We start from the raw sequence: 23,691 nt of genomic DNA on the forward strand, positions 1-23,691 counted from the left end.
TCAGCGTTGCGCAGAGCGGCTGCGTTCGAACGGTGCAGCCGACTCGGCCCCACTCTTTCGGCCACGCTCCACGAAGCGCCCGATCTCCCCTCGTGGCTCCCTTCTCGCTGCCGGAAAGCGGGGCGGAGTTCCCGGCCCACCGTCGCCCTTCCCCGGCGGGAGCGGAATGGGCCGTCCCACTGCACGGCCACCCCGCCCCCCCGCACAGCCCTGTTCCCGGATCGCGGCCGCCTCCCGCCGCCGCGGGGTGCGCGTGAGCGGGCGGGGGCGGGTTGGGCCGTGTTGGGCTGTGCTGGCGGCAGCCGCGCGACATGTCGGTGGCGTTCGCGGCACCCCGGCAGCGGGGGAAGGGCGAGATCACGCCGGCCGCCATCCAGAAGGTGAGGGAGGGCCCGAGACTTCGAGCCGTGAGGGGGCGGCGGGGCTGAGGCCTCGGGGCGGCGGGCCAGGCCGCGCTGTGAGGCCGGCAGGGGAAGGGAGCCCGGCACTGCGGGGCGAGCGTTGGGGCCGCCGCGAAGTAAGGCCCTGTCCCGCTCCGCCCCTCCCCTCCTCTGCGGCTTAAAGGGAAGCGCTTATGGCCGGCGGCCGTGACAGGGCTGCTGCGGGAGGCGGCAGCGAGAGGGAAATTGCCTGTGGTAACCCCCGGCATTCTGTGTTGGCGGAGGTGAGGAGGGGTAGTTGAGTTCAGTTTGGAACTTAAGCGTAGGCCCTCGTTGTCAGGCAAGCTCCTCGCGTGGGAGCTCGTCAGATAACGATCAGCTTCTGACTTAGTAAAGGACGTGGGTGTCGGCAGGGAGGGCGTCATGGAGGACCCGCGGCTGCACTGCGGCCTTACATAGTGCTACAGCACTCTGTGCTTCAGAAGTGAAGGTGGGAAATGCGGACCCACTGGTGGAAAGCTGCCTGAAGGCTGCAGGTCTCCAGTGTGCAGCTTGGACTCGGGAGCTTGGGCAGGCGCTTGGACTAGATGATTTCTAGAGATCCCTTTGGACGTTTACGTGATTCTCTAATGTGCATGTGGAGAATGTAGACAGTTAGGTTTTTCTTGTGCTGTAGTCAAGCCACTTATTTGTTGTTAGTGTACTGGCAGAACCCTGGTATAGCTAAAGTTGGAGAATCTTCGTAGTTGATGTAGGTAAGTTGTCAGAAGTCTTGGTGGGTTCATCCAGCTGGAAGCTAGGTTATCTTGTGAAGGCGGGCATCTGTAACTTTTTCAAGGAACTATCTTGATTTTCCATCAGGAACAGCTTGATAAAAATCGGATAAAGCAGCTCCTGTAGTCCTATCAAGCATACAGTTGTATTCTTTCTTGTTTGCTTTCCTCCTAGCCTTATTCTGTTTTTTTCTTTTTTTCTTTTTTTTTCCCCAAAGATGTCCAGCCTGTATAGCATCAGTGGAGGAAAAAAACATCTCGCTGGCAGTTCCAAAGTTTACCTATATTGTAGAATGGCTTAGGCTGGAAGAGACCTTAAAGCCCACCCCGTCCCACCCCATGCTGTAGGCAGGGCTGCCCCCCAGCAGCTCAGCTGCACAGGGCCCCATCCAACCTGGCCTTGAGCCCTCCAGTGATGGGGCAGCGTGGCTTCTCTGGGCAGCTGTGCCAGCACCTCACCACTCTGTATCCTAACATGCCTTTAGTATCTGTTGCCTTTCTCTAGAGGGTTGTAGACTTTTTGATGAGGGCCTTCATTCAAGGCTTCCCTGGCAAGTACTCTATATGCTATATAAATGGGACTAATTGCTTTTTCCCCAGCTCTTCTATTGAATTTGGCCACTGTGTTTCTTTAACACTTGATGTTAGTACATATGAAGTGTGCTGGTGTGCAGGTGTGTCCAGGATCCTCTTAAGAGTATGCAGATGTAGTTCTGCTCAGTGTCATTAGTTGAGAAACTTGGGATATTGCGGTTCTGTCTGTGGATCCTGCTTAAGGGCAGTGTTTCCAGGTCCAGCAATTTCGGGTGAGAATAATTTCTGATTGTTCTAGTGTGTTTTGGTGAATTACTGGTTTGAATTTAGGAAGACTCAGCTGTTCGTTTTATTCTTACCCGGATGCAATCCAGAGTGGACAGCCTAAGGTTATGAGGTTTATGTCTGTCTTTGTAATAGGAGGTGGCTTTGTCAAAAGGAATAAAAAAAGTTTTCTGTTTGTTTTCTTGTAGAATTTGCTAAAGTTGGATTTCTAGGGAAATGGAAATGATGTAATTACAGTGTTTGTGCTTCCCTTGTAGAATCATAAGCCTTCTTGCTAATCTCAACCATATTCTAACTTGGAATGTTTTGATTTGGTGTTTGGAAGAAGGGAAGAGCTTTGAGGATGATCAAGATCGTATTAGCTTTGTGAAATTCAGTAGCTGGGTGCCATGTCCCATGCATAATAGGAGAGAAGGGGTGACCAGGTTTGCAGATTTAGGGTGTGACACTGAATAGGCTGATAACGCTTAGTCCTGTCTGATCAGAGTGCAGATGACTGGATAAGACAAGAAACAAGCGTGAGGATGTGCAACTCTTAAGAAACCAGGCTACATTTTTTTCCTTGTTTGTTAGCATAGAACATCTTTACTTCATGAACTTCCTGCAGAAGACCATGAGACCTGCTGTTTCTCATGATTTTAGAACTTTATTTTCCCCAAAAAAGTAATTAGCCTGTGTTCATATTCCCAGACACTTCTGAAATACTGTCTGTTGTGCCAGTTAAGCTGCACTTTAAGAGCATGTAATTATACAGAACATATTGAAAAGTTGAGCCATATGTCCATTATATGTGTTTTCTTGAAACAGTCCTGTCTGTTAAGCTCAGTTTCTATCAGTTAACCGTTACAGTGCATTTTATTATTGAACTATGGGCTTTGGAGGGAGAAGAAAAATTTATGCCCCAAATTTTCAAGTTTGTTCTTTGGTTGAGATGACATGAAGAAACTGAAAACTCCGAAAACTTCCTATGAACTTCTTGTAGATCAAACATAGGTAGATAGGAAACTTGATTTGCGTAGCTATAATAGTGATTTATAGCCCTTACACTGAAAGCTACAAAAGTAAGGTGGAAGAGCAAAAGAATGTAAGTAATTGGTAAAAGTAGGGCTTTCTGGAATATTGATTTTTGTTTGTTAAAAAAAAAAACAACTCACAAACTTTGAAGAGTAAGACTCGTAGTTGACTTCAGTTATTTTTTCCCATAAAAAATGTTAAACTTATATCAGACTTCTTTATTGTTTCAGATGCTGGATGAAAATAACCATCTTATTCAGTGTATAATGGACTACCAGAACAAAGGGAAGACATCTGAATGCTCTCAGTAAGGCATTAATTCAAATCTGCTGTGGACTGGGTGAATTTCCATCTAGATCAGTTGCTGGTTTATTTAGCTTACCTTGAAGGAGAGCCACACTGAGAAGAATAGAAGAGTATTGCTGCAAATAATGTTAATTTTTTTCTTTGCTGTATGACTATCACTTCCATTGAACCATTGCAACTTGAATACTGCAAGTTAATAGCATGACACAAAAAGGGGGACTGTGTAATTGAGAGATCTATCTCTGTATTGTAATTACAGTTTAGGAAGGAGGTAGTTTTCTTCTCAGACCTTTCAAAATGATGTAGTATTTCTGCTAACTGTTTACCACTTGCCTGAGAACAAACTCTACCTTAAGTTTGGCTTGCCAGAATATATATCATATAAATCCGTTGTCTAGTGAGATTTCTGGAGGGCGAGGCAGCTGTGGACCTGGACAAATATTCCACCATGTGGTGACAGATGGGGTATCACAGTGTGGCTCTTGAGGCCTTTATTAAGACACTGGTAACCTGGGGAGAAAGCTGGGGTGACAAGTGGTAGGTATTTTTGTTTCAAGGGATTACTTCTATTGATATGAGCAGAGGGTAGCACGCAGTTACTATATTAAGCTGTATGCCAGCCAGTTACATACTTGTATTCCATTCCTGCTTGCAAGGTTGTTCTTTTGACTCTGGGCTGGATGTCGATACTCTGGAATCTGGCTCTGCAGCAGAAAAGCAATTTAACAGTGAACATCCAAAGCTCAGGGTCCTGATGACATTTACACTCTTCTTGGTCATGATTCATGTTAACATGATACCGTGCATGTAGGGACATAATAAAAAGGGCTCTCTTTCCCTAGTATTTCTGTTGGAAATTACATCAAACAGACAGACTTACACTTTAAAATGCCTCCTAGTGACTTCATTTACCTTGGGAAGTGAAACGGTTGAGAACAGTCACCATGCTATGGACTTTGTTAGCAAGACAGAAATTGTAGAGAACAGGTCAGATTTGACAGAGAAACTGGGAAAGGTTGATCTGTTGGGTAATGTGAAGAAAATATGTAGGATCCTAAATAAGTACTCTTGTAAGTCCTTCAAAGTTGTTCACATGTGTAGAGCTAAATTCCAAGATTGTAACTTCAGGCCTCTTCCTTTGTTCATTTTGGTAGGTACCAGCAGATGCTACACACAAACCTGGTTTATCTAGCTACTATAGCTGACTCCAACCAGAACATGCAGTCTCTGCTACCAGCAGTAAGTACAAAGCAGTGCAAAACTGAGGGAATAGATGTAATCTGAATTCATGGGAAGGGGGAGATGTTTGGACGAACTGTCCAAGTGGTTAGTCTGCTGTTTACTGTGCAGTGAGTACAAGGTGGAATGTGTCTCGCGCCATATTGATGTATCATTATCTCACTGCTTCTGTTATGCTCACAGTCTGACTTTTTAAGTGGAGGCTGATATTCTGGGATTAAACATGCTGTGCCTGCATGTTGTCTGGCTTGGCTTATAGATGACTTTGCTTTTTCTCAGCTAAGTTGCCTGGTATGGCTGTTGATCAGCTCCTGTGACAGGTACTCTCTTTTTTTCCCCCTACGTTAGGGGAAAGTGAGGAGTTCAGTTTTATTTTACTTCTTATTTTCTGATGGAATATCATCTGTTCTTTAGCCTTCATGGAATGGGTTTGGGTAGATATCAGCTTTGAGGTACTTTAGGTGAGTCTCTTAAATCCTCTACTTCTTTTAACCTCGATGGGTGATGGATAGCACTAATATATGAAAAATAATATGTGGGCTTATCTTGAAACACTGTATAGCTTTAGAAATGAAAGTGTTATCCAAATTTGTTGGATAACATTTGCTTCTTTTAAAAAATCTGTATTTTCTCTGAATCTGTATTGCTGAGCTTTTAATTTTGTAAGATACTGCCAGTTTTTCCCTTCTTTTCATTGTTTATGGAGCGGTGAGGAAAGATACAATAAGCATTAAAATAACTTGCTATCTGGTTGTGGGTTTGTGTTAATCGGAAAGCTCTGGGAGTTCATTGCGAGTAACTCAAGGAAGTTCTTTTGTTTTTTAGTAATAAGACTTTTCTTGAATTAATATAGTCTTGATTCATTTCTGTAATATGAAGCTAAAAAGAATGTCTATAAAACAGCCATTCCTAGATACTAGTTCTAACCAACTGAAATTGAATTACTTTTTCTTTGGTCTCTGGAGAAGTGTTCTCCAATCATTGCTACTAGCGAAGCATCTTTTCAAGTTGGTACCTAGAGGACTATAGAAACAGTGCTTCATTTTGTCCAACCTGTTGTGCTTGTAGATGCTTCTCTTTATAAATCCAAGCTTGTAGCTGTGGGGGAAGGGAAGGAAACCTTTAAGAGGGCTGTGTGTGTTACTCAACTAATATGTTCTTGGAGGCTTAATTCATATCCTGGTTCTGATGACAACTGGAAATGAATTTGACCTTATTCTAGTCCCTAGTGCATAGCCCTGTTCTTACGGTTGAATGTGGTGACATTCTCTTCTTAAGGAAAAAGTGAGGATAGGGCCATGAAAGGTTTCGCAGACCAGGGCTGAAGTGCATTTCTGCTCCACGGTGTAAGGGATATTTTTCAGCAATGACAAAATAGTATAGCGTTTTTTCTCCTTTGAATAACTGGACAGGGAATACAGAGGTAATACAAAATTAATTTTAGATGTTCGGTCTTAGTGGAGCGTAGACACTCTCACCTACCAAGAAAATCTTTGAAGATTTGCTTGAAATGGGGTAATGTAATCAGATAAGAGCAACTTTTTGTTCAGGTTTTCGGAAAAAATCATTCTTTAAACAGTCGCTATCTTCCCAGTGAATTTTAGCCAGGAGAATTTGGGAACACGTGAGTTACTGCTTGTTTAACGTAAGATACACTTAAAGCTTGCTCCATTTATTTTTTCACTCAAGACCTAAGGAAGCTTATGAAGTGTTACGTTTCAGTTCACCACATTTCTGTGGCAGCATTTGAACAATCTTACCAAATTCTTGTTTTGTGGCTGACACCAGAGAAATATTCCTTTTTTTTTTTTTTTCTTCCAGTAGTAGAATGTAAAAACTTCATGGTATTGCTGTTGCAGTAGCTTCCCATGTAATTGAAGAGGGCTAGCCTCTGGACAGCTTGTGAAGTTAGGTTATATCTGGTCTGTTCCTATCTGGAGGATTGTTCTCCTGGTAAACTACATTTATTTTGTTGTTTGAATTTTATCTTATTCTCATTTTAATCAAATAAGTGCTCAGAAAATTTCAGAACTTAATGTTTACTTTCTGTAACACATTTTGTGTGTCAGAATTGAATTGAAATTAGCTTGCTGCTTTTAAAATGAGTAAAAGATCTAAATGACCAGATTCATGAGAACTTAATACTGGGTCCAAGTGGTTTTGCCTTGTAACTTCATTTTATCTTCTCATAGTAGTCTGTAGGTCTAACACTTCAGTATTACTTGGGAAAAATGTTTTTGTACTGTATTCTTCTTCACCCTTTGCCTGGATTATTAAAGGTAGTTGCTGCCTTCTTCCTATCTTTTGTATTAGACAGGTTGGATTTTGTATAAAAATGAAAAAAAGAAAAGCTACTTTGCTCATTGACTGTATCTTTCAGAATGCGCTATTGCAATCAAGTGTTCATACATCTTTTCTGAATAGAGCTTGGTATTTCATGCAAGGAACAAGTCTTATGTTAAGCAGAATTACAACAAATCAGCCATGTTGCACAGAGAAATGCTTTGAGGGGCGTGGAAGTAAGGAGAAGTTGAAACAGATGAAGTAAGCATTGCAAGCTGTGAGTGAAGAGAGCTGGAAAGACTTTGAAGGCTCGATGTCATAATGAAGTTCTTGTTTTATGTGAAACTGTGACTCTGGAATAGGAAGCAAATCTGAGGTTAATCTCCTTGAGTTGACCAGCCACAGCAGTGGTAATAGCAGCATTGCTAAGGGAAGTTTTTCACTCAGGGGGTGGTAATGCACTGGAACAGGTTGCCCAGGGAGGTTGTGGATGCCCCATCCCTGGAAGCATTCAAGGCAAGGCTGATGTGGCTCTAGGCAGCCTGCTCTAGTGGTTGGCGACCCTGCCCATGGCAGGGGTGTTGAAACTTGATGATCTTTGAGGTCCTTTTTCAACCTAGGCCATTCTGTGATTCTATAATATCTAAAACTACATCTTGTCCTCTCCAACCTTTGTTTTAGTTCTTAGGATTTCTTGAGAGAATGGCATTAAAAGGTCATTGCTGACTGTTGAATGACAGTAGACTTACCTGCTTAGGCCTTTTTCCTCTCCTGTCCTGTTGCTTTTTATCAAGAATTTATGAGAGCACCCTGTAATGATAACTTTCCTGAAAGGAATAGAGGGGGAGTTTTGTTCTACATTTGCGTGTGCGTTGGTTTTTATAACAGGCAGATGTAGAGGTCTGCAGGAATTACTAGGGAACTTTTTTGGTCTTTTTAAACATAGAAGTTTCTCTGAGTTTCTCTTAAGCAATGCAACTTCCCTTCAGCCAGTACGTGGAGCTCTTGATTTCACGGTGTACTTCATGAATGTCATGAAAATGAAGGTTAATGATTATTACTAATTTTCCTATGGAAGTGAGTTTACACCCTTAGCAAACGAAATTCTTTGTGAAGTGACCTGCGAGATAGCTCAGTGCTTGAGTTACAGGAAAATGTATGCATCTCGTTAATTTTTTTTTCTTGACATCAGAATATCAAAACATTCATTAATAAAATTAATAATTATTTTCTTACTTGAGAAATTTGTCCAAAATCTTGTAGAACTTGTGATTCTTCATCTATGTTCTTCATGCTGTAGTTCCCATCTTGTCACAGTCCAGATCATTATTGTTACTAAATAGTTCTAATATAAAATGGTGATATTTTTTTATAAACACCCGCTGTCAATAAAAACTGAAGTGCTGCTTACTTCCAAAGGACATCATCAAGAGCTAAAGATCATTAGGGAACACTACCAGCACCTGAGTAAATCACTTCCTCAAGCTTCATGGAGTTGCAGAGTGACATAAGTGGGAAGGATCCCCAAACTTTCTTACTGGAATACAGGGTTTTTTTGCTATTTTTGGTAGGGAGGGCATTTTTTTTTTTTAATAATTAAAAGAGTTGAGCTGGCTGAATGGGAGTCTATGCTACGGTACTTTTCAAGTGGGTGCTATTCAATATGTGTATCTAATGTACTTTGAATGTTAGTAGCTTATAGAAACAGTTTGGAAACATAGGGACTACTAGGGCTCCAAAGTTGCACAGTATGCACTCTGTTGTTTCTTTTGTTTTGTTTTTAAGTAAATTTTGGACATAAAATTGATCTTAAATGTACGCTAATGGGGGGGGGAAAGGCACCATCCAGAACAGTTTTAATAACTTAAAATTTGCAAGTACGATTGAAGTTGTAAATGTGATTGGATTACTAAGTTAATGAGATTTGTATGCAGTTATATACTAAATGTTTGAGACAGTCTAGTCTTTACTGTATGATAGAGGAAAATCTGTTAGAGAGTGAAAGCAGTAGGGTGTGTTATTCTGGATGAGCCTTTCATAATGTAAGTCCACGCAGGACTCATGTTCAACTGTAAAGTGAATTAATGGGCAGTGGAGTGTAAAAGCAAGATTCAGTGTTTCCTGTTATGAGTCAAGTGAGCTATTAGGTGGAAGTGGAACATGAATTTTGAAGAAAAATCAGTCCAATTAAACATGTAAAAATCAGTTTTCAAAAAATATAATAATTTCTAGAATACTTTTGGAAAGACAGATATGAGATAGGAGGTGATGAAAGGAATGCTAAGCAAGTAAAATCTCTGAAAAAAGGAGGAATGGTATGGCATTCATGTTCTCCATATTGAGCAAACCCCTCCAAGGAGGGTTTCTTTCACTGTCAGTGTTTGTGCTCTTTAAAAGAGGAAATGTAGATGCTTCTGTTTTGTGTGAAGTTAAACAGGGGAACAATTTCCCAGCTGCTCTTTGAATGAGAGGCAGCCAGAGCTTGGCATAGGTAAATTAAGCTTTGTTCTGTATTGTTACTAGAAATTATCAAGCTAGTGCAAATCTTGAATTGGTAATAGCTAACTTATTTGTGCCTCCAGCTTCCTTAAAGAATGTTTCTTACGTTGTTTCTTCCTCTAATTCTTTTTGTAACTCTCAAAAAAAAAATTTGCTCTGTTTTGTGAGCCAAAGGTGCAAGTGGTAAAAGCACTCTAGTGATGTCTGTAGCTTGCTGTTTGCCCAAAGAGCCAAATTTCCTATAGCATAGGTTCAGCGAGTTGTTCCTCACCAGGTTGCTTTGTTGGCTCTCTGTAACATCAGCAGTCTGTAAGTTGTGCTGTATCTTTTGGGGCCAGTAGAGTCATCCTTCTTAAGCAAAAGCCAAAAATATGAACTCTGAAGTTGTGGATCCCCATTTTACCCACTTTTCCAGGTTGTTTTACTCCTGGAGAGGTTCCCCTGTTAAGCTGATGTAACCTGTGCTGTACTCTCACCTGATGTGGTTCTGCTGTATAACATTTCACTGTTTTTGTATGATGAACCTATCTAGAGAAATCAATGCAATAGTTAGGGACAAAGGGGGATATTCTCATTCTGAGTTAGTTCAGATTGACTGTGGGACTGTGTAAATGAGTATGTGAGCATATTGGGAAGTGGAGAACAGCTGCAAGAAGTACAACTGGCACTTAAGTGAAGAAACTCTTATTAGAACATGGGGTTTTAAGATGTTATCAAGTTATAGGTGGATTCATAGACTGCTTGAAATAAGAGGCTCACTAACTTTTGTAAATTACTCTGCATGTATTGCTAATCGAGTGTGTCCACATGGGGTGCTAGTGCACTGTGCACAGAAAAACTGCTGACACTGCCTACAACTTCTGTGTCTGATGTAGAAATCACTAAACCACAACAACCAGTTTAAGGTTACGCTCTAAAATGTAATTCTTGTGCTTCAAGATGTGATTTGTCTTTCTTAGTACAATATTTGTAGAATACGTTTCTGTCTTAGCCCTGGACAGTTTGCTGAGAGTAGTACAAGGCACTCAGGTAATATCCATGTTATTTGTACAATGCAAGTCCTTCTGCCTGTACAGCTTTGCAGTTTTCTTAATTAAACTTACATCGGGTTCAGCAGGATTCTTTGTGCTTCAATTGAGCTAAGAATTACACTTTCTGAGAAATAATATAGGTTCCTTTTATTTATTTATTTAAGATGTTCTCAGTACAAGAATACTCTGCACCATGTAGAAGAGTCATAATCCAATTAAATGAATCCCAGTGTTTTCAAATCTTGGAAATATATTCCGTTATGGTCTTATTTCCCACTCTAACCCCTCAGTAAGTTTTCTGCAGTGTCATCACCACCTATGAACAGGGTACTGTTCTGTGAGGCTGGGGCAGGTGCTGTGATGCTAGCAATGTGGTATTAGCAGGCCAGAGTACCTCCAGGAATAGAATATTTTGCTTTGCAGAAAATGCTATTTGAGAGCTGAAAACAAAGATGATTGATTAAATCACAAGTTACAGTTCCTCTTAGAAAGATTAGAGGATTTTTATGTTCGTGCTGCATGTACCTTGCAATTGTTATTCTGAGAGAATTCCAGGAAAATTGAATTAGTGGTAGTGTCCTTTAAATTTCTGTTGCTATATTGATTAGCGATACTTTGTTTTAGTATATGCTGAACGGTATTTCCTGACTTGTATATTTTTACTGCTTTAAGTTTTTTGACTGCTGAGTTAATGTTTCATCGTTATGATGCATAATCAAAACTTTCAGCCTACTATTCATGGTAAGAAAAATCTGGTATTTTGGCATGGGGCAGGAAAGAGATGATAGATAAAAGTTCCAGATGTAGAATTCCACCATTTTTGTTTGATGTCTTGAATTTGATTTATTTTATTGCTTAAGAAAATCGTCAGTAAAATGCAGTTTAACTGTTGTTACGAGTTTATGCCTTCAAATAACTTTTAAGATTTGTTTGCTGAAAACTCTCAGCTAGAATCTAATGTTTATTTTTTCTTGTCTCTTTTTAACTTACAAGTGAAGGCCAATTTCAGTCTTTTCTCTAGTTTAGCTTTCCAGAAATAGGCAACATAGTTTAAAGTTTTTTTTGTCATGCTCTGATAAATTATAAATGCTTATAGTGGCTATAAATTGCAACCGTGTTTGAGAATGTGACCCAAAAAATAGTGTATAGCAAATGAAGCTAAGTCTGACGCTTATCTTACTTAGTTTTCTAATTTAATTCTTACTGCTAGTAAAATGTTTTAACAGTTTCTACTTTGTAATGGGAATAAAATTAACATAGATTTTAATTTTCATTCCTTTCTATCACTTATTCAGCAAAGTGAAGGTAGCCTTTCCTCTGGTTCTTTCAACCTAACTACTTTTGGATGTAATCTCATCCAAATGACTGAATGTATAGGGTTCAAGTTGAGTCACTTTGCCTTCTCAATTTTTTTTTCTTATTTTCATATTTTATTCAAGTATTTGTCTTTTGAATATTGTGATTATTTTGTAGTTTGAAGGTCTTTGTCATGCTTACTGCATATTACCAGGGATAGTCAATTTCAAAACAAAGGCTAACTGGCCCAGGTTTACTTTCTTTTAATTAAAAATGATTTAAAAGAAGTTTTACTACTTCTCAAAGCATGGAATAACTTTGATAGAGATAGGAAAATTGCCATTTTAAAACAATTTTTTCTTCCTTTCTTTTTTCTGTCTGCAGTAAGTAGAAAGATGCTGTGGAGGAATTTCACAGGGGAATAATTATATCTGCTAGAGACACTTCTTTTTAATTGCTATCAGATCGTGATTGGTTTATGACCCTGACATGAAAGCTTACAACACCCTTTAAAATATTATATATAATGTAACTCTGTTTCTATTGCATATATGTATGTGTAATTATCTTCAAATCCTATTTAAACCTTGTTCTGGTGTCTTGTGTTGATGAATTCCTCAGGTTTATGTGATTTATATGGTGTCTCACATGTTTAATGTTATTCCTCAATTTATTGACTGTTCTCCTGGGGTTTTCTTTGTTGTTAAGGCATAAATTGGATGATCTACTTTTTCTGTAGATCATACATTAAATTGTATTTCTGACATATCCTCTTACGTTGATTTCCTTTCTCTGTAAAAATAAAGATCTGTCATTTTTGACTTGTTTCAGGTAAAAGAAATTCAGAGTCTTTCATCACTGGTTCCCTGTCTTTGGTATCCTCTTGCTTTTATAGTATCTTTTTGTTATACCTTTCCCCAAACCAAATGTGTATCATTATCACAAATGCCATGGCATTTTATTTCTTGTGTTTTATACCTGACTTCTGTTCAGTCAAACACTGAAAATGATCAGAAAGCAGATGTATGTATTTTGAGTGGTTTTAATGGAATTTTTCTAATTTTGTCCCACAGAGCTCTCTAGGTAGTAGTCAGGTTTTTGGTTGTTTTTTTTTTTTTTTTTTTGTTTGTTTGTTTGTTTTTCAGATCAGTTGCAGTGTTTGTTCTTTCAGAAGAAAGAATGGCTCAAAACTCAGTGTTATGGTCATACTTTTTTCCATTTGAATTTACCTGGCACAGTTCTACTTATTCTTTCCTTCATAATATTTAGCAATTAGTATTGCAACATCTTCAAGTATTGGCACTTACAGACATCTCTTGAAAATATTTAATATTATGTTGCTTTATTCTTTGGACTTTATGCACTTTCTTTTTTCTTCTCATTGGGTAGTTTCTGATCAATGAAAGCATATATCTACATACTGTACTTAGCCTAAAGGCTTTGCAAAAAAAAAAACTTGTATTAAGAGGTTTTTGTTATGTATACAATGTATGTATATGTGTTTTATTTATATTTTTGAATAAAGTAAAAAACCATAGCTTCCTTGTATTGACAGTTTACTAATTCATCTCTTTCATTCTTGGATTTTTATCATTCTCCATTTGGTTTCATCAATGTACTTGTGGCTTGGAGAGAAAGGTTCACAAATCTGAGGGATTTGTGGTTCCTAGAATCAGTCTTACTACTTATTATGAAAAGAGTATAATGTTCATTACTTTCTAGCTGTCCCGTGGTGTAATTTTATATTAATGAAAGATTACGTTGGACCTTCTTAAATTATTTTCAAGAATCTAAAATGGATTCCCACATGTCTTTGGGCTATTGGCATACACAGAAGCTCCTCCAGATAAATTATGAGGGCTGAGCTGAAAGTAACGCCTCCTATTATGTTGGCTCATGGCATCAGAGGCAGATGTTGGTGCTGTGGTAGGAGAAGCTGAACCTTCCCACCAGTATTCCATTACACTTCGTTACTGTGTCATAGATGGCAGCAAAGGAGTGATCTGACAGAATGTATGTGCGAACTGTATGTGGAGCTGAATATCAACTTCAGTTTGTTGGAAACAACAGTGGCAACATTGGAATATCAGGAAGTTTTTGCCAGGTGAGTCCCAGGAGTGCTCACACAGGAGCAGAAAGAACACCATATGCAAGTTTGTCAGGACCTACTCAACCAATACGAGGCTGAAGGTGACTTATCTCGATCACGTCATTGCTTACCAGTGATGAGATGTGTTGTCACCACTATGAGCTGGAGTCAAAACAATAGTCGATGGAGTGGCAAGATGAGAATTCCCCATTGAAGAAGAAATTTGAAGTCGCAGCCCTCAGTCTGTAAAGTGATGTTCTCTGCCTTCTGGGATAGTAGAGGAGCAATCATACTGGATTTCCAGGAACCTGAGCAAGCCATCAACTCTGACCACTCCATTGCAACACTGGCTAAGCTGTAGGCTCAAACCTTTGGGGTCAGGCCTGAGAAGGAGACAACCTTTCTTTTGCAACATGGTAACACCAGGCCACAGGGGCTACTTGTTCCTAGCAGTAACACCTTCATAGCAGCTATGAAACATTGAGTCACCTCCACTGGTACAGGTTTTTATGAGAGAGGCATGCATGGTCTGATTGATCACTGGCAAAAATGCAGAATAGTGGTGACTGTTGAAAATACTGTTTTGTAGCTGAGAATTTGCTCTTATCAAGTCCTGTTATTGTGCTCTATCTGTTGTAGTTCCCACAGAAGTAAATAGGAGGCATTACTTTCAGAGCAACCTACATGCTTATTTGCATTTTTTCTTCGTCTTCCTCCTCAGAAAAGCCTTTCTCTGATTTTTTGAGGTATTTTTAAAAATATTGTAGGGAAAATAATACTTGCTTGAGGTATTTGAAAAAATGTTGAGAGAATCAGTCAATACTATTCCATCCCTTCCTGTCTCCAGGAAGTGAATATGTGTCTATATTATCCATGAGCATTAGAGCCATACAGTATCCCATGCTGGAAGGGACCCATGTCATTGAGCCAATCCCTGGCTCTACAGGGCACCATCCAAAATTCAAATCATGTTTCTGAGAGCACTGCCCAAGTGCTCCTTGAACTCCAGCAGCTTATGGCCGTACCCACCACCCTCCTGAGGCAGAACCTTTTCCTAACTCCCAACCTGACCCTCCCCTGATGCAGCTCCATTCTATTCCCTCTGTCCTATTGCTGTCACCAGAGGTCTGACTCTTGCTTAATGCTCCTACTGCAAGTTTTCCCATTTCCAAGGCAAAAAAAGGGGTCCTGCTTTACACTCAGGTGTAAAGAGTTGCTTTTTTCCTGTTATGCTTTGTCATTATGAACATCCTTACGAGCAGGTCTAGTGATAAGGGGGGCTGTACTAGGTAAGGACTTATTTTTCTCTCTAGGTTCTTCTGTAAAGAGAACTGTGGAAAAATATACCCATCATTGTCTTCCAGGAAGGGGTTGTGCAGGAACTTTGTAGACAGGGTCCTCAAAAGCCAGAGGCCAGTGTTTTCACTGACTCATAATTTTTATTCCCCTGGAAGCATTTGGTTAAGGTGCACAGGGAGAATATTGTGGTCTCACAGGAGACTTTAACAGGAAAGCAAAGCTGTCTGCTAGCAGTTTCTGTGCCTTCTTACATTGCTGAGTGTAGAACCTAATAGTAAATTCCCCCTTGTATTTGTTGTTTTTCTTGCTCTCCCTCTTTGAACTCTCAAGGTTATTCAGTTATTTTCCTCACAATTTCATTAGGAAATTTGCCAAAAACATCCTTTCTAGGCAGCTGTCTCTGGACCTTTGGAGGCCAGCACTAATGTGCTTTCAGTCTGTAGGGGGTGTTTGGCACAAAATTATGAACTAGGCCTTCGGTGCTTCGGGGGAGAGAGGAAATCTCAAACATTTTACCACACCCAGGTGCAAATTTTTGCTTGTCTATGAGCATTTAGAGACTTTCATCTCTGGTTGTACCTGCTTTGTCCTGGTGCAAGGTCTGTTAACAGCAACAAAGCAGTTGATAGGAGAGAATTATAACGGGAGAGTTATTTTCCTGTTGAGCAAACGCTGCTTTGAGGGAAAGCTTTGTGTGGGAGGGAGTAATTCTAGCAGTCTTAGACTGTTGCGATATAATTTTTTAATGAGGCATTGATTTGGTTTTTATTTATTTTAAAGCAATGCTCGAAGGTACCGTGGTGCTGTCTGCTTGCAATACTTCATGTAAAATTGATGGAAATACTAAATGTTTTGCCCAAATTAATACTGAGTTAATCATACCAGAAAAAGCAAGAAACGCTTTTCAGTGCTTTCTCATACGCCGCTTAGCGATATAGGCAACTGCCGTACCATATGTACATATAATATATTTGTCAGCCTAACTGCTTCTCTTGTTTGACTAAACTGTCTCCTTCCAGCCACCCACACAGAATATGCCTATGGGTCCAGGAGGGATGAGTCAGAGCGGCCCCCCTCCGCCCCCACGCTCGCACAACATGTCTTCAGATGGACTGGTAGGTGGGGGCCCTCCTGCGCCACACATGCAGAACCAGATGAACGGCCAGATGCCTGGTAAGTTTTTCTCCTCTAAGACATTAACACCAGCGTTGCTTAGCAACTGGAACGACATGGGGGCTCAGGGGATACTAGATTGTTGATGACAAAACTGCTTTGAATGCCCCCGAGTACGAGCTCTCTTAGAGTTTGTTAGCTACAGAGCTACGTGACCTGTATTCAGTGTTTATCAGGCTGCCCTTGGGCTTTGATGTAGCTGACACACAGCATTCCTCTGATGAACAGAACTGGCTAAATTTAGTCTGTTTGAAACCATGCAGTACAGCTGGCTTTAGAAGGCTTATTGGGGAAAGGTATTGGCCTGTGGCTGAGTGAATGCAAATCCTTCCATAAAAAGATAATGTGAGATCATCACAACCAGATAATTAGATAAAATAGATACATTTTACCCACATTCAAAACTCACACTGTAAGTATAAGGGAAAAAAATAATTAGATCACTTCTGTACAGAAAGTCACCAGTTGCCACTAATCCTGTGTTCTTTATTATTGAAGACATGTTGAACGGTAAGGGATTTGTAAAGAAACAGCCTCCAGATTATTGTTCTAGGTATAAATTTTAAGTCTTTTTTTATGCCATCCTGTTTTGTAATAAAAAGAAAAGTGCTTGAGATGTCAAAAACAAAGCAGTGAAACAAGATGATAAAATTCTACATTATTCCTACCAGTACTGGCTTTGGGCTAACTATTCCCTTCAGCAGTCAGATCAGAAAGGAGGGAGCCCTGGAAAAAGCATGCTTCTTTATAGAGAGGCTGTTTTCCAGAATTTCCACTCGTAAAGTCATACTGCCTTTTCCGTGAGAGTTGGCTTTCAACTTAAAATGACATTCCCAGGATTGCCTTTGTTCAGGACCCCTTCATATTTTTGTATGAAGGAACTTTTCATACAAAAGCTCTTCAGGGTATTGATTCTTCCAGGAAAGGAAACTGCTATCAAAGGATCTTTGTGTATTCAGCTCTGTGGTCACAAGGATAAGCTCTATGGCATATAACTATGCAAAACTTTAGCTACAAATATAACAATAGCTATGGTGTGTGATTTGTGTTCAAATCTTGATAAAATTGACCTGGTAGTAGCAGCTTTTCTGAAAAGTGTCGCTTAATAGCACCCAGAAGTCTTGTGACAGCAGTAAACAATAGAAGATCTAGAGAGGAAGTGAGTTTCATTGTACACGTTGGTCATTGTTTGCGCTTGGAAACAAAAAGTACAATATATGCTAGCTCCTTAAGTAGGGCAGAGAGATTCTGGTTGAGGAGTCTTCTATCCATCTAAGATCCATCAGCTCCCATGGAGCATAACATTGCTTTTCACAAATCAGTCTCTTTGACCCTCTAGTGTAATCATATTATTGTTATTATAATGATCTTTTCCAAGGAGAAGGATTACTAAGTCACAATGTGAGCATAATGACTTCACTGCAGAGCCACAGGGGAGAAAAGTCACTCCTTAAACACACATATTTTGTAATTAGATAGAATAAGAAAAGAGTGCTTATGAAGATATGTGAAAGGTAAATAGATTTGTTTGGATATTCACCTAGACAAATGCTTAAAAACAGTTTCAAACTAAGCTTTAATTTAGCCTTTCTTCCCAATATATACCTTTTTTGAATGTCTGTTCCTTCCCCTTCTGTGTTTAAGGTTGTCTCTGAGGATGTGAAGATAAACAGCTTAGGATGAGGGCATCTCTAATATTGGGAAGGCATGCTAAAATTACTTCATAGTTACACTCTAGAGAAGGGAAAAGAGAATCATCTCATTAAGTGGATATCTGAATGTTGTTTTGCCTTTAGTGTTTGCTAGTTTGCCTTTCTGTATTTTGTAGACGCATATTTGCAATTATTTATTCAGTGTATGCATTTGCTTTCTCTTTATAGGGCACTTAGCATAAAATTACATAATATGCTTTATGATAGAGGTCAGATAACAAAACTTTACGTAACTGAAGAGGTGATCTGTCCTAAAGGAGTTCAGTGCAAGACATGAGAACCCAGGGTCAAAAAATCACAAGTTGACTGGAAGAAATAAAATTTAGGCTTTTAAAATTACCAGCTAAGGATTTCTGGTAGGCCTCATCCAAGTAGGGGCTTCCAGAGAACTAAGTATGGGTGGGAGGGCTGATGGGATGATTAAAAGAGCTCTCCAGTAACAGTCAGTGCATAAGCTGCTGAAAAGTTCTGCCACAGACCTCTCCCATTACCTAGAGGCCAAAGGGTGATTTTTCTCACATTTGTGTTCTGGCTAATAAACAGCCTGAAGTACTGCTGAGACCCTTAATTGCTTCCCCTGACAGATAAGTGTCTGTATCCTCTTACTGGTGAAGACAGTTAAGACAAGCCTTTTTCAGCCTGTAGTGGAATTTAATGCATCTGTACCTGTGACAGATGATAGATTTTACCTGAAAAAAAGAACCTTGTGTGAAGAATTGCCTTCATTGAATATATGATGCAGATTAAGGGTAGTGCATGGATTTGGAAGGAGATGATAAAAAGGTTTTTGATGATGTCAGATTATCTCCCTGATTTCTTCAGCTGTTTGATAAATAGAAAGTTGAAAGATAACACCAGCTGTAGGGTTGTGACCTTTACCTTGGCAGTAGAAGATGTCCTCCCTGAACAAAAGGTGCTCGTATGTCTCCAGCAAGTTATCCCAAATTCCTTCCTTCTTACAAATGTAGCCTCAAATGCACTTACAGCTTAGTCTCAGGACTAAGATGCTGTCTTTTAGCAGTTGAGTTAACTTCACTTTTATTTAGGTAAGATACTTATTCCACTAACTTTAGTTTAACACAGGATATAATAAGTAAAGTATTTAAAGTTGCTTTAATGGCAGATAGGTACTTCTTGTCCCACTCATTCATATTCCTCATTTCATGTTCTTCATATTTCATTCATGTAAGAATAACTGTTGTGTCCTTACATGCAAGAGAACCTCCTGGAGTATATGGGCAAACTGTATTAAAATGCTATTTCTCAAATGTGTTCTTATTTTTCATTTGCAAGGTTTTTTTCCATACTATTATCTTAGCTTTACCTCCGTCCTTTTCCTCTAGCTCTACACTAACAAACTTCTGTTTTTGATCCCAGAACATGCACATGTCTGATATTTCCTCTGCCCACTGTTTCTTGAGTGCTTTCTTCTGTTTTGATGCTACCCTAGACATTAAGTGTAAAATAATTTCCCTAAGGGGCTGGTTTATATGTTCAACAACTTCTCTCTTTCTGTCTTCCCTGTTCCACTTCTTATATTGCTGGTTTTCAGAAACGTATTCCACTGTGTACTTGGTGAGCTCTCTAGTATCTGTTATAGACAATTTTCTTCCTTAAAAACAAAACACTTCCATGCCCTTACTTTCTGGCACTAATCCTGCATCTTCCTTTTCTTAGGAAATTATAAGTATGGGAAGTAGCCTTCTCACAGTCCTGTAATAGTTGCTTGTTACCACAGGCTGGAGCTTTTTTTAACCTTAATTTTACTTCAACAAGATGATGACATGGGTAGTGATGATCTCCTGCCTCCCTGTTGTCTCTGTAACACAGTTAGACAGTATTGAATTGAATGGACAGTACTGCTGACTGTAGCTTTCTGTCATGGTAGTCATCCTATTTACTGACTTGCCTGCATTTGTGGTGGATCTGTCTTTGTACTGTTCAGCAATCTCTGCATATCTTGTTTTGCAGGAGCAGTGAACCTTTATTATTCCCTTTATTATTCCAGCAAGGTGTCTTGAAAAGGGCAGGAGGAGAAACGTTCCTAAATGTGTTGTATTTAAAAGCTTTTATTGAGTTTTGTAATTCGGTGTGAATGTACTTGCCTGTTGTATGGTGCTTAATACAGAAATCTTTTTCTCCCCCGCTTTTCTTTTTGAAGGACCTAACCATATGCCTATGCAAGGACCTGGACCTAACCAACTCAATATGACAAACAGTTCCATGAACATGCCTTCAAGTAGCCATGGGTCAATGGGCGGCTATAATCACTCAGTGCCATCCTCACAGAGTATGCCAGTGCAGAATCAGATGACCATGAGCCAGGGACAGCCAATGGGCAACTATGGTCCCAGACCAAACATGAACATGCAACCAAACCAAGGTAAACGAGGTGCTTGTTTGCTTCTGCAAAAAGGAAGCATCTCACTCAAGACTTTTCTTAAAGAACTTTTCTTGTAGATTTCCTTCCCTAAATGCACATATCCCGTGTTTTCAGGACTCTACATCTCTATTCTTCAATGTGCTGATGAATTTTTATATCTGCAGACAGCGTTGTCTGCTGTTTTGTGAGAAGGTGGGATTAAGTCTGCTTTTATAGCTTGTGAATATGAACTGCAGTTTAACTTTCCCAGACTTTACACTTCTGTTGTAACTGTTTGAGTTGATAAAAATGTATATGTACTCTTCAGTCTCTTGGGTGAGTTGAAAAACTGAAGTCCTAACATTTCTGTACGTAATTAATCTTTGTTCTTTCCTGCATGCTGTTTTAGCTCAATCTGTTAATTACAAGAAAGGAAATTCAGAACCAATCTTCAACTCTTTTCATAAATTGTCCTTGTGTATATGGTAAATTTCAAAACTAACTTTGTAACTAGGATATTTGGATAGCACAAACTGTTCAGTTTGGTTGTTGTTGAAGTGAAAGGACATAATTGAATTAAAATATTGTATTAGAGTCACAGAAGACCAAATTACTTTTTTTTTTTTTGTCTCTGGATGCCTTTTTCCTATTTTTAGGGTTCTTCTTCATGTGGAGGAAAAAAGAAATCTTCCAGTGATATTGGTTCTTATCACAATGTGGTCTAATTGGAGATTTAGGCTCCACTTTGTTACATAGATGCCATTTGTTTCTGAGGTACAGAAACAGAGCAATTTGTACTGATCTGTTTGATCACTACATCACTGAGAGGTTCAAAGCAGAGGAAAGATGAAGTTGAAATGAAACCAAAAAATGAGTCAAGATCAACCAGCTATTTCTGCAGCTTTCTTACCAGTAGTGAAAGTGGGAAGTCTGATAAAGTCTTCTGTTACCCACATTCTTACTGGCATTTTTCCTTAAATTTTAGTATCAAATTAAAAAAACAGTAGGTACATAGCAGAGGAAATCATTACAAGTGTGAATACTTTTGACTGTCAGAACTCTCAAGTTACCTGTGTATTCTGCGCAATACTCAGTGGAGTAATTTTGTAAGCATTATAGGATGCTTTATAAAAGCCCTGCATATTTGTTGAAATTTCTTAGTTGCAGAGAGTTAGCAATAAATATGCAGCTGTTTTAGTGAAGGGAATCATCAGCTAAGTTGCTCCACAGAAAAAAACTTTGTATGTATCTTACAGTTTAGGACTTGTGATTGGTCCATCTCGAAACAGTGTTTAAACTCTTCCTTGTAATATTCCCCTGTTGTATTTTTCAGTACTCTGTCAAACTTGTAAGTTGCTCATTAGAAGGAAAGCAGAAGAAAATACCTAAAAGGTTTTTGTTCTGAACAAATAATAATATTGAAGTTGCTTTGGGGAATAAAGCAGTGTCTAACCAAATTATAGGTTCAAGAAGAAGAGCAGAATAGTTTGTTGGAACATGAGCTGATAGTATTGCCTGCACATAATGTCATTGGAAATCCTTCTGTCTGGTTAGGCTCAGGTTTTTACATCTATTTTAAGACTGCAATTTTTGTGGAAGCTCCACAGAAATGGAGAGTCATTTAGACAGAGGGGTGAAAAGCTGCATTCTTTACAATGTTAGTGTTGCACGAAAACATCAGTAAGTAGAGCATTTCTTGTGTAAACTGTGACATGGTTTGTGTTGGAAGAGACCATTAACAATCAGCTAGTCCAGCATTGCTTTCGAGCAGGGCTTTGAAACTGGTTCAGTAGCAATGGAGCATAATGTCATTGAGTCCAAATTTGTGCATGCTCGCATTATACTGGTAGCTAAGTTTTTTGATGTAGGAATATTCCCAGACAAGTTTACTTAACACCTTTACTCTGTCTTCTACTCTTAGTTGTTGAATTTGTTTTGAGATTTTGTGACAAGTTAGCGGAAGCATTTTTGTATCTTCTCTCATGGCTCCTGGACAGAAGGCAAAGAGTAGCAGGCAAGTCTGCTGGATGTGGTGAGATGGTGATAGATAAAAGTAGGTGGCCAAGATCCAGTCTGACTAAGTACAGGGACTCAGCTGAATGCAGTTACCGCAGGATTCTGATTTAAGTGAACGAGCAGATAGAAAATGCATTGGGGGCAATAAAAGGAAAAAGTACATTCTGCTCACAAGGAAGCCAAATTGCTTCTAATAGGTTCTTAGTGATACCAGATACAGCATTTGCAGGTAGGCTCACAGTCATATATTGTCATATGGATATCATATGCATGCCAATATGGAGAAAGAAGAGTTGAACTCACCCAGGTGGTGTAGGGTCTCTCTAGCCATGCCACATCCTTCCTTGGGAAGTAGTCCAGATACAAGAGCTGCTCTGTCCTTAGTGGCTGGCTCTTAAATGAGCCCAGCGTAGTTCCACCCCTTCTGGTCATGTGGGGGCACAGGTGCAGGCAGTTTGCCTGTGTTCCCTGGGCCAGACACACTTCTTCACCTGGGTGCTCAGTCATCAACTCAAGGTGTGATCTAACAGTTCCCCTGCAAGGTAATAAATGGATTGTGACTTTTTGATTTCTTGATCAGGACTGCATGCAACCATCAAAAGCAGAAATAAAGCAAAATTTTCTGAAATTTGGTATTGCTTCTAGGAAACATTTGTGAACCCATGATCAAACTTTGCTTCTTTTCTGTTGAAAATAAGGGATCCTACTAGTTCTGTCAGTTAGTAACAGCCCTAACTCATTATAATGCTAAATATTGCAAAAGTCTTAACATCTCAAATTGGCTATGACAAATTAGTAGACATTTTTGACCTTAGTCTTGCACTGTATGGATTCCTGATCTGTAAAGGACTGAGTTTGATGGTGAGATTATAGTAGTACCTAATCTCACAGTAGCATTGTGAAAGTATTTTCATTATGAAGATTTAGGTATTTTAGTTATGAATGAATGCTGTAAGGAAGCCCATGAGTAAATTAATAATTCTGTCTTCACAGTTGCATTTGAATAGTCATGGCATCTCACACTCAACAATTAGGAGGAAACAAAATACTGAATGGCTTTTCAGTGAATAAAATCTACTGTTACTGAATTAGGCCAGGACTTGTAGAAAAGAAAAGCCTGCTATCATATAATAGAAGGTGACACTATAACATATAAAAAGGTTTGATCTAACTTCTGAGTGGCTTTAACATAATGTTTTATGTGCAGCTTGTTTTATAGCAAACCAACTTACTGTATCTACACATTTTGAGACGTGTGGTTGGTACAAAAAAAAAAGTGCTATAAGGAATCGAATACATAATACAGAATCCATTGTGGGATTTTCTTTTTGGTGTACTCTTCACTGGTTTACACTAGCTTTATGATTTATTAGCAGTAGGAACGTGTTAAATGAGAAACA

At 39.4% G+C, this 23,691-nt stretch overlaps 1 protein-coding gene across 3 annotated transcripts in view; it reads left to right on the forward strand.

Moving 5' to 3' along the window:
* Nucleotides 1-211: 211 nt before the first annotated feature.
* Nucleotides 212-23,691, forward strand: part of SS18 (SS18 subunit of BAF chromatin remodeling complex) — a 39,772-nt gene continuing 16,292 nt past the window's right edge. For all 3 annotated transcript variants that reach the window (XM_065752619.1, XM_065752620.1, XM_065752622.1), the window contains exons 1-5: nt 212-380; nt 3,217-3,293; nt 4,447-4,531; nt 16,048-16,201; nt 20,075-20,296. In XM_065752619.1, coding sequence (XP_065608691.1) covers nt 312-380; nt 3,217-3,293; nt 4,447-4,531; nt 16,048-16,201; nt 20,075-20,296 — 607 coding nt within the window. In that variant the 5' untranslated portion in view covers nt 212-311. The remainder of the gene's footprint in view (nt 381-3,216; nt 3,294-4,446; nt 4,532-16,047; nt 16,202-20,074; nt 20,297-23,691) is intronic.

Source organism: Cyrtonyx montezumae, unplaced genomic scaffold (genome assembly GCF_038088225.1).
Source record: "Cyrtonyx montezumae isolate F1298 unplaced genomic scaffold, pur_monq_1.0 scaffold_8, whole genome shotgun sequence".
NCBI lineage: Eukaryota > Metazoa > Chordata > Aves > Galliformes > Odontophoridae > Cyrtonyx > Cyrtonyx montezumae.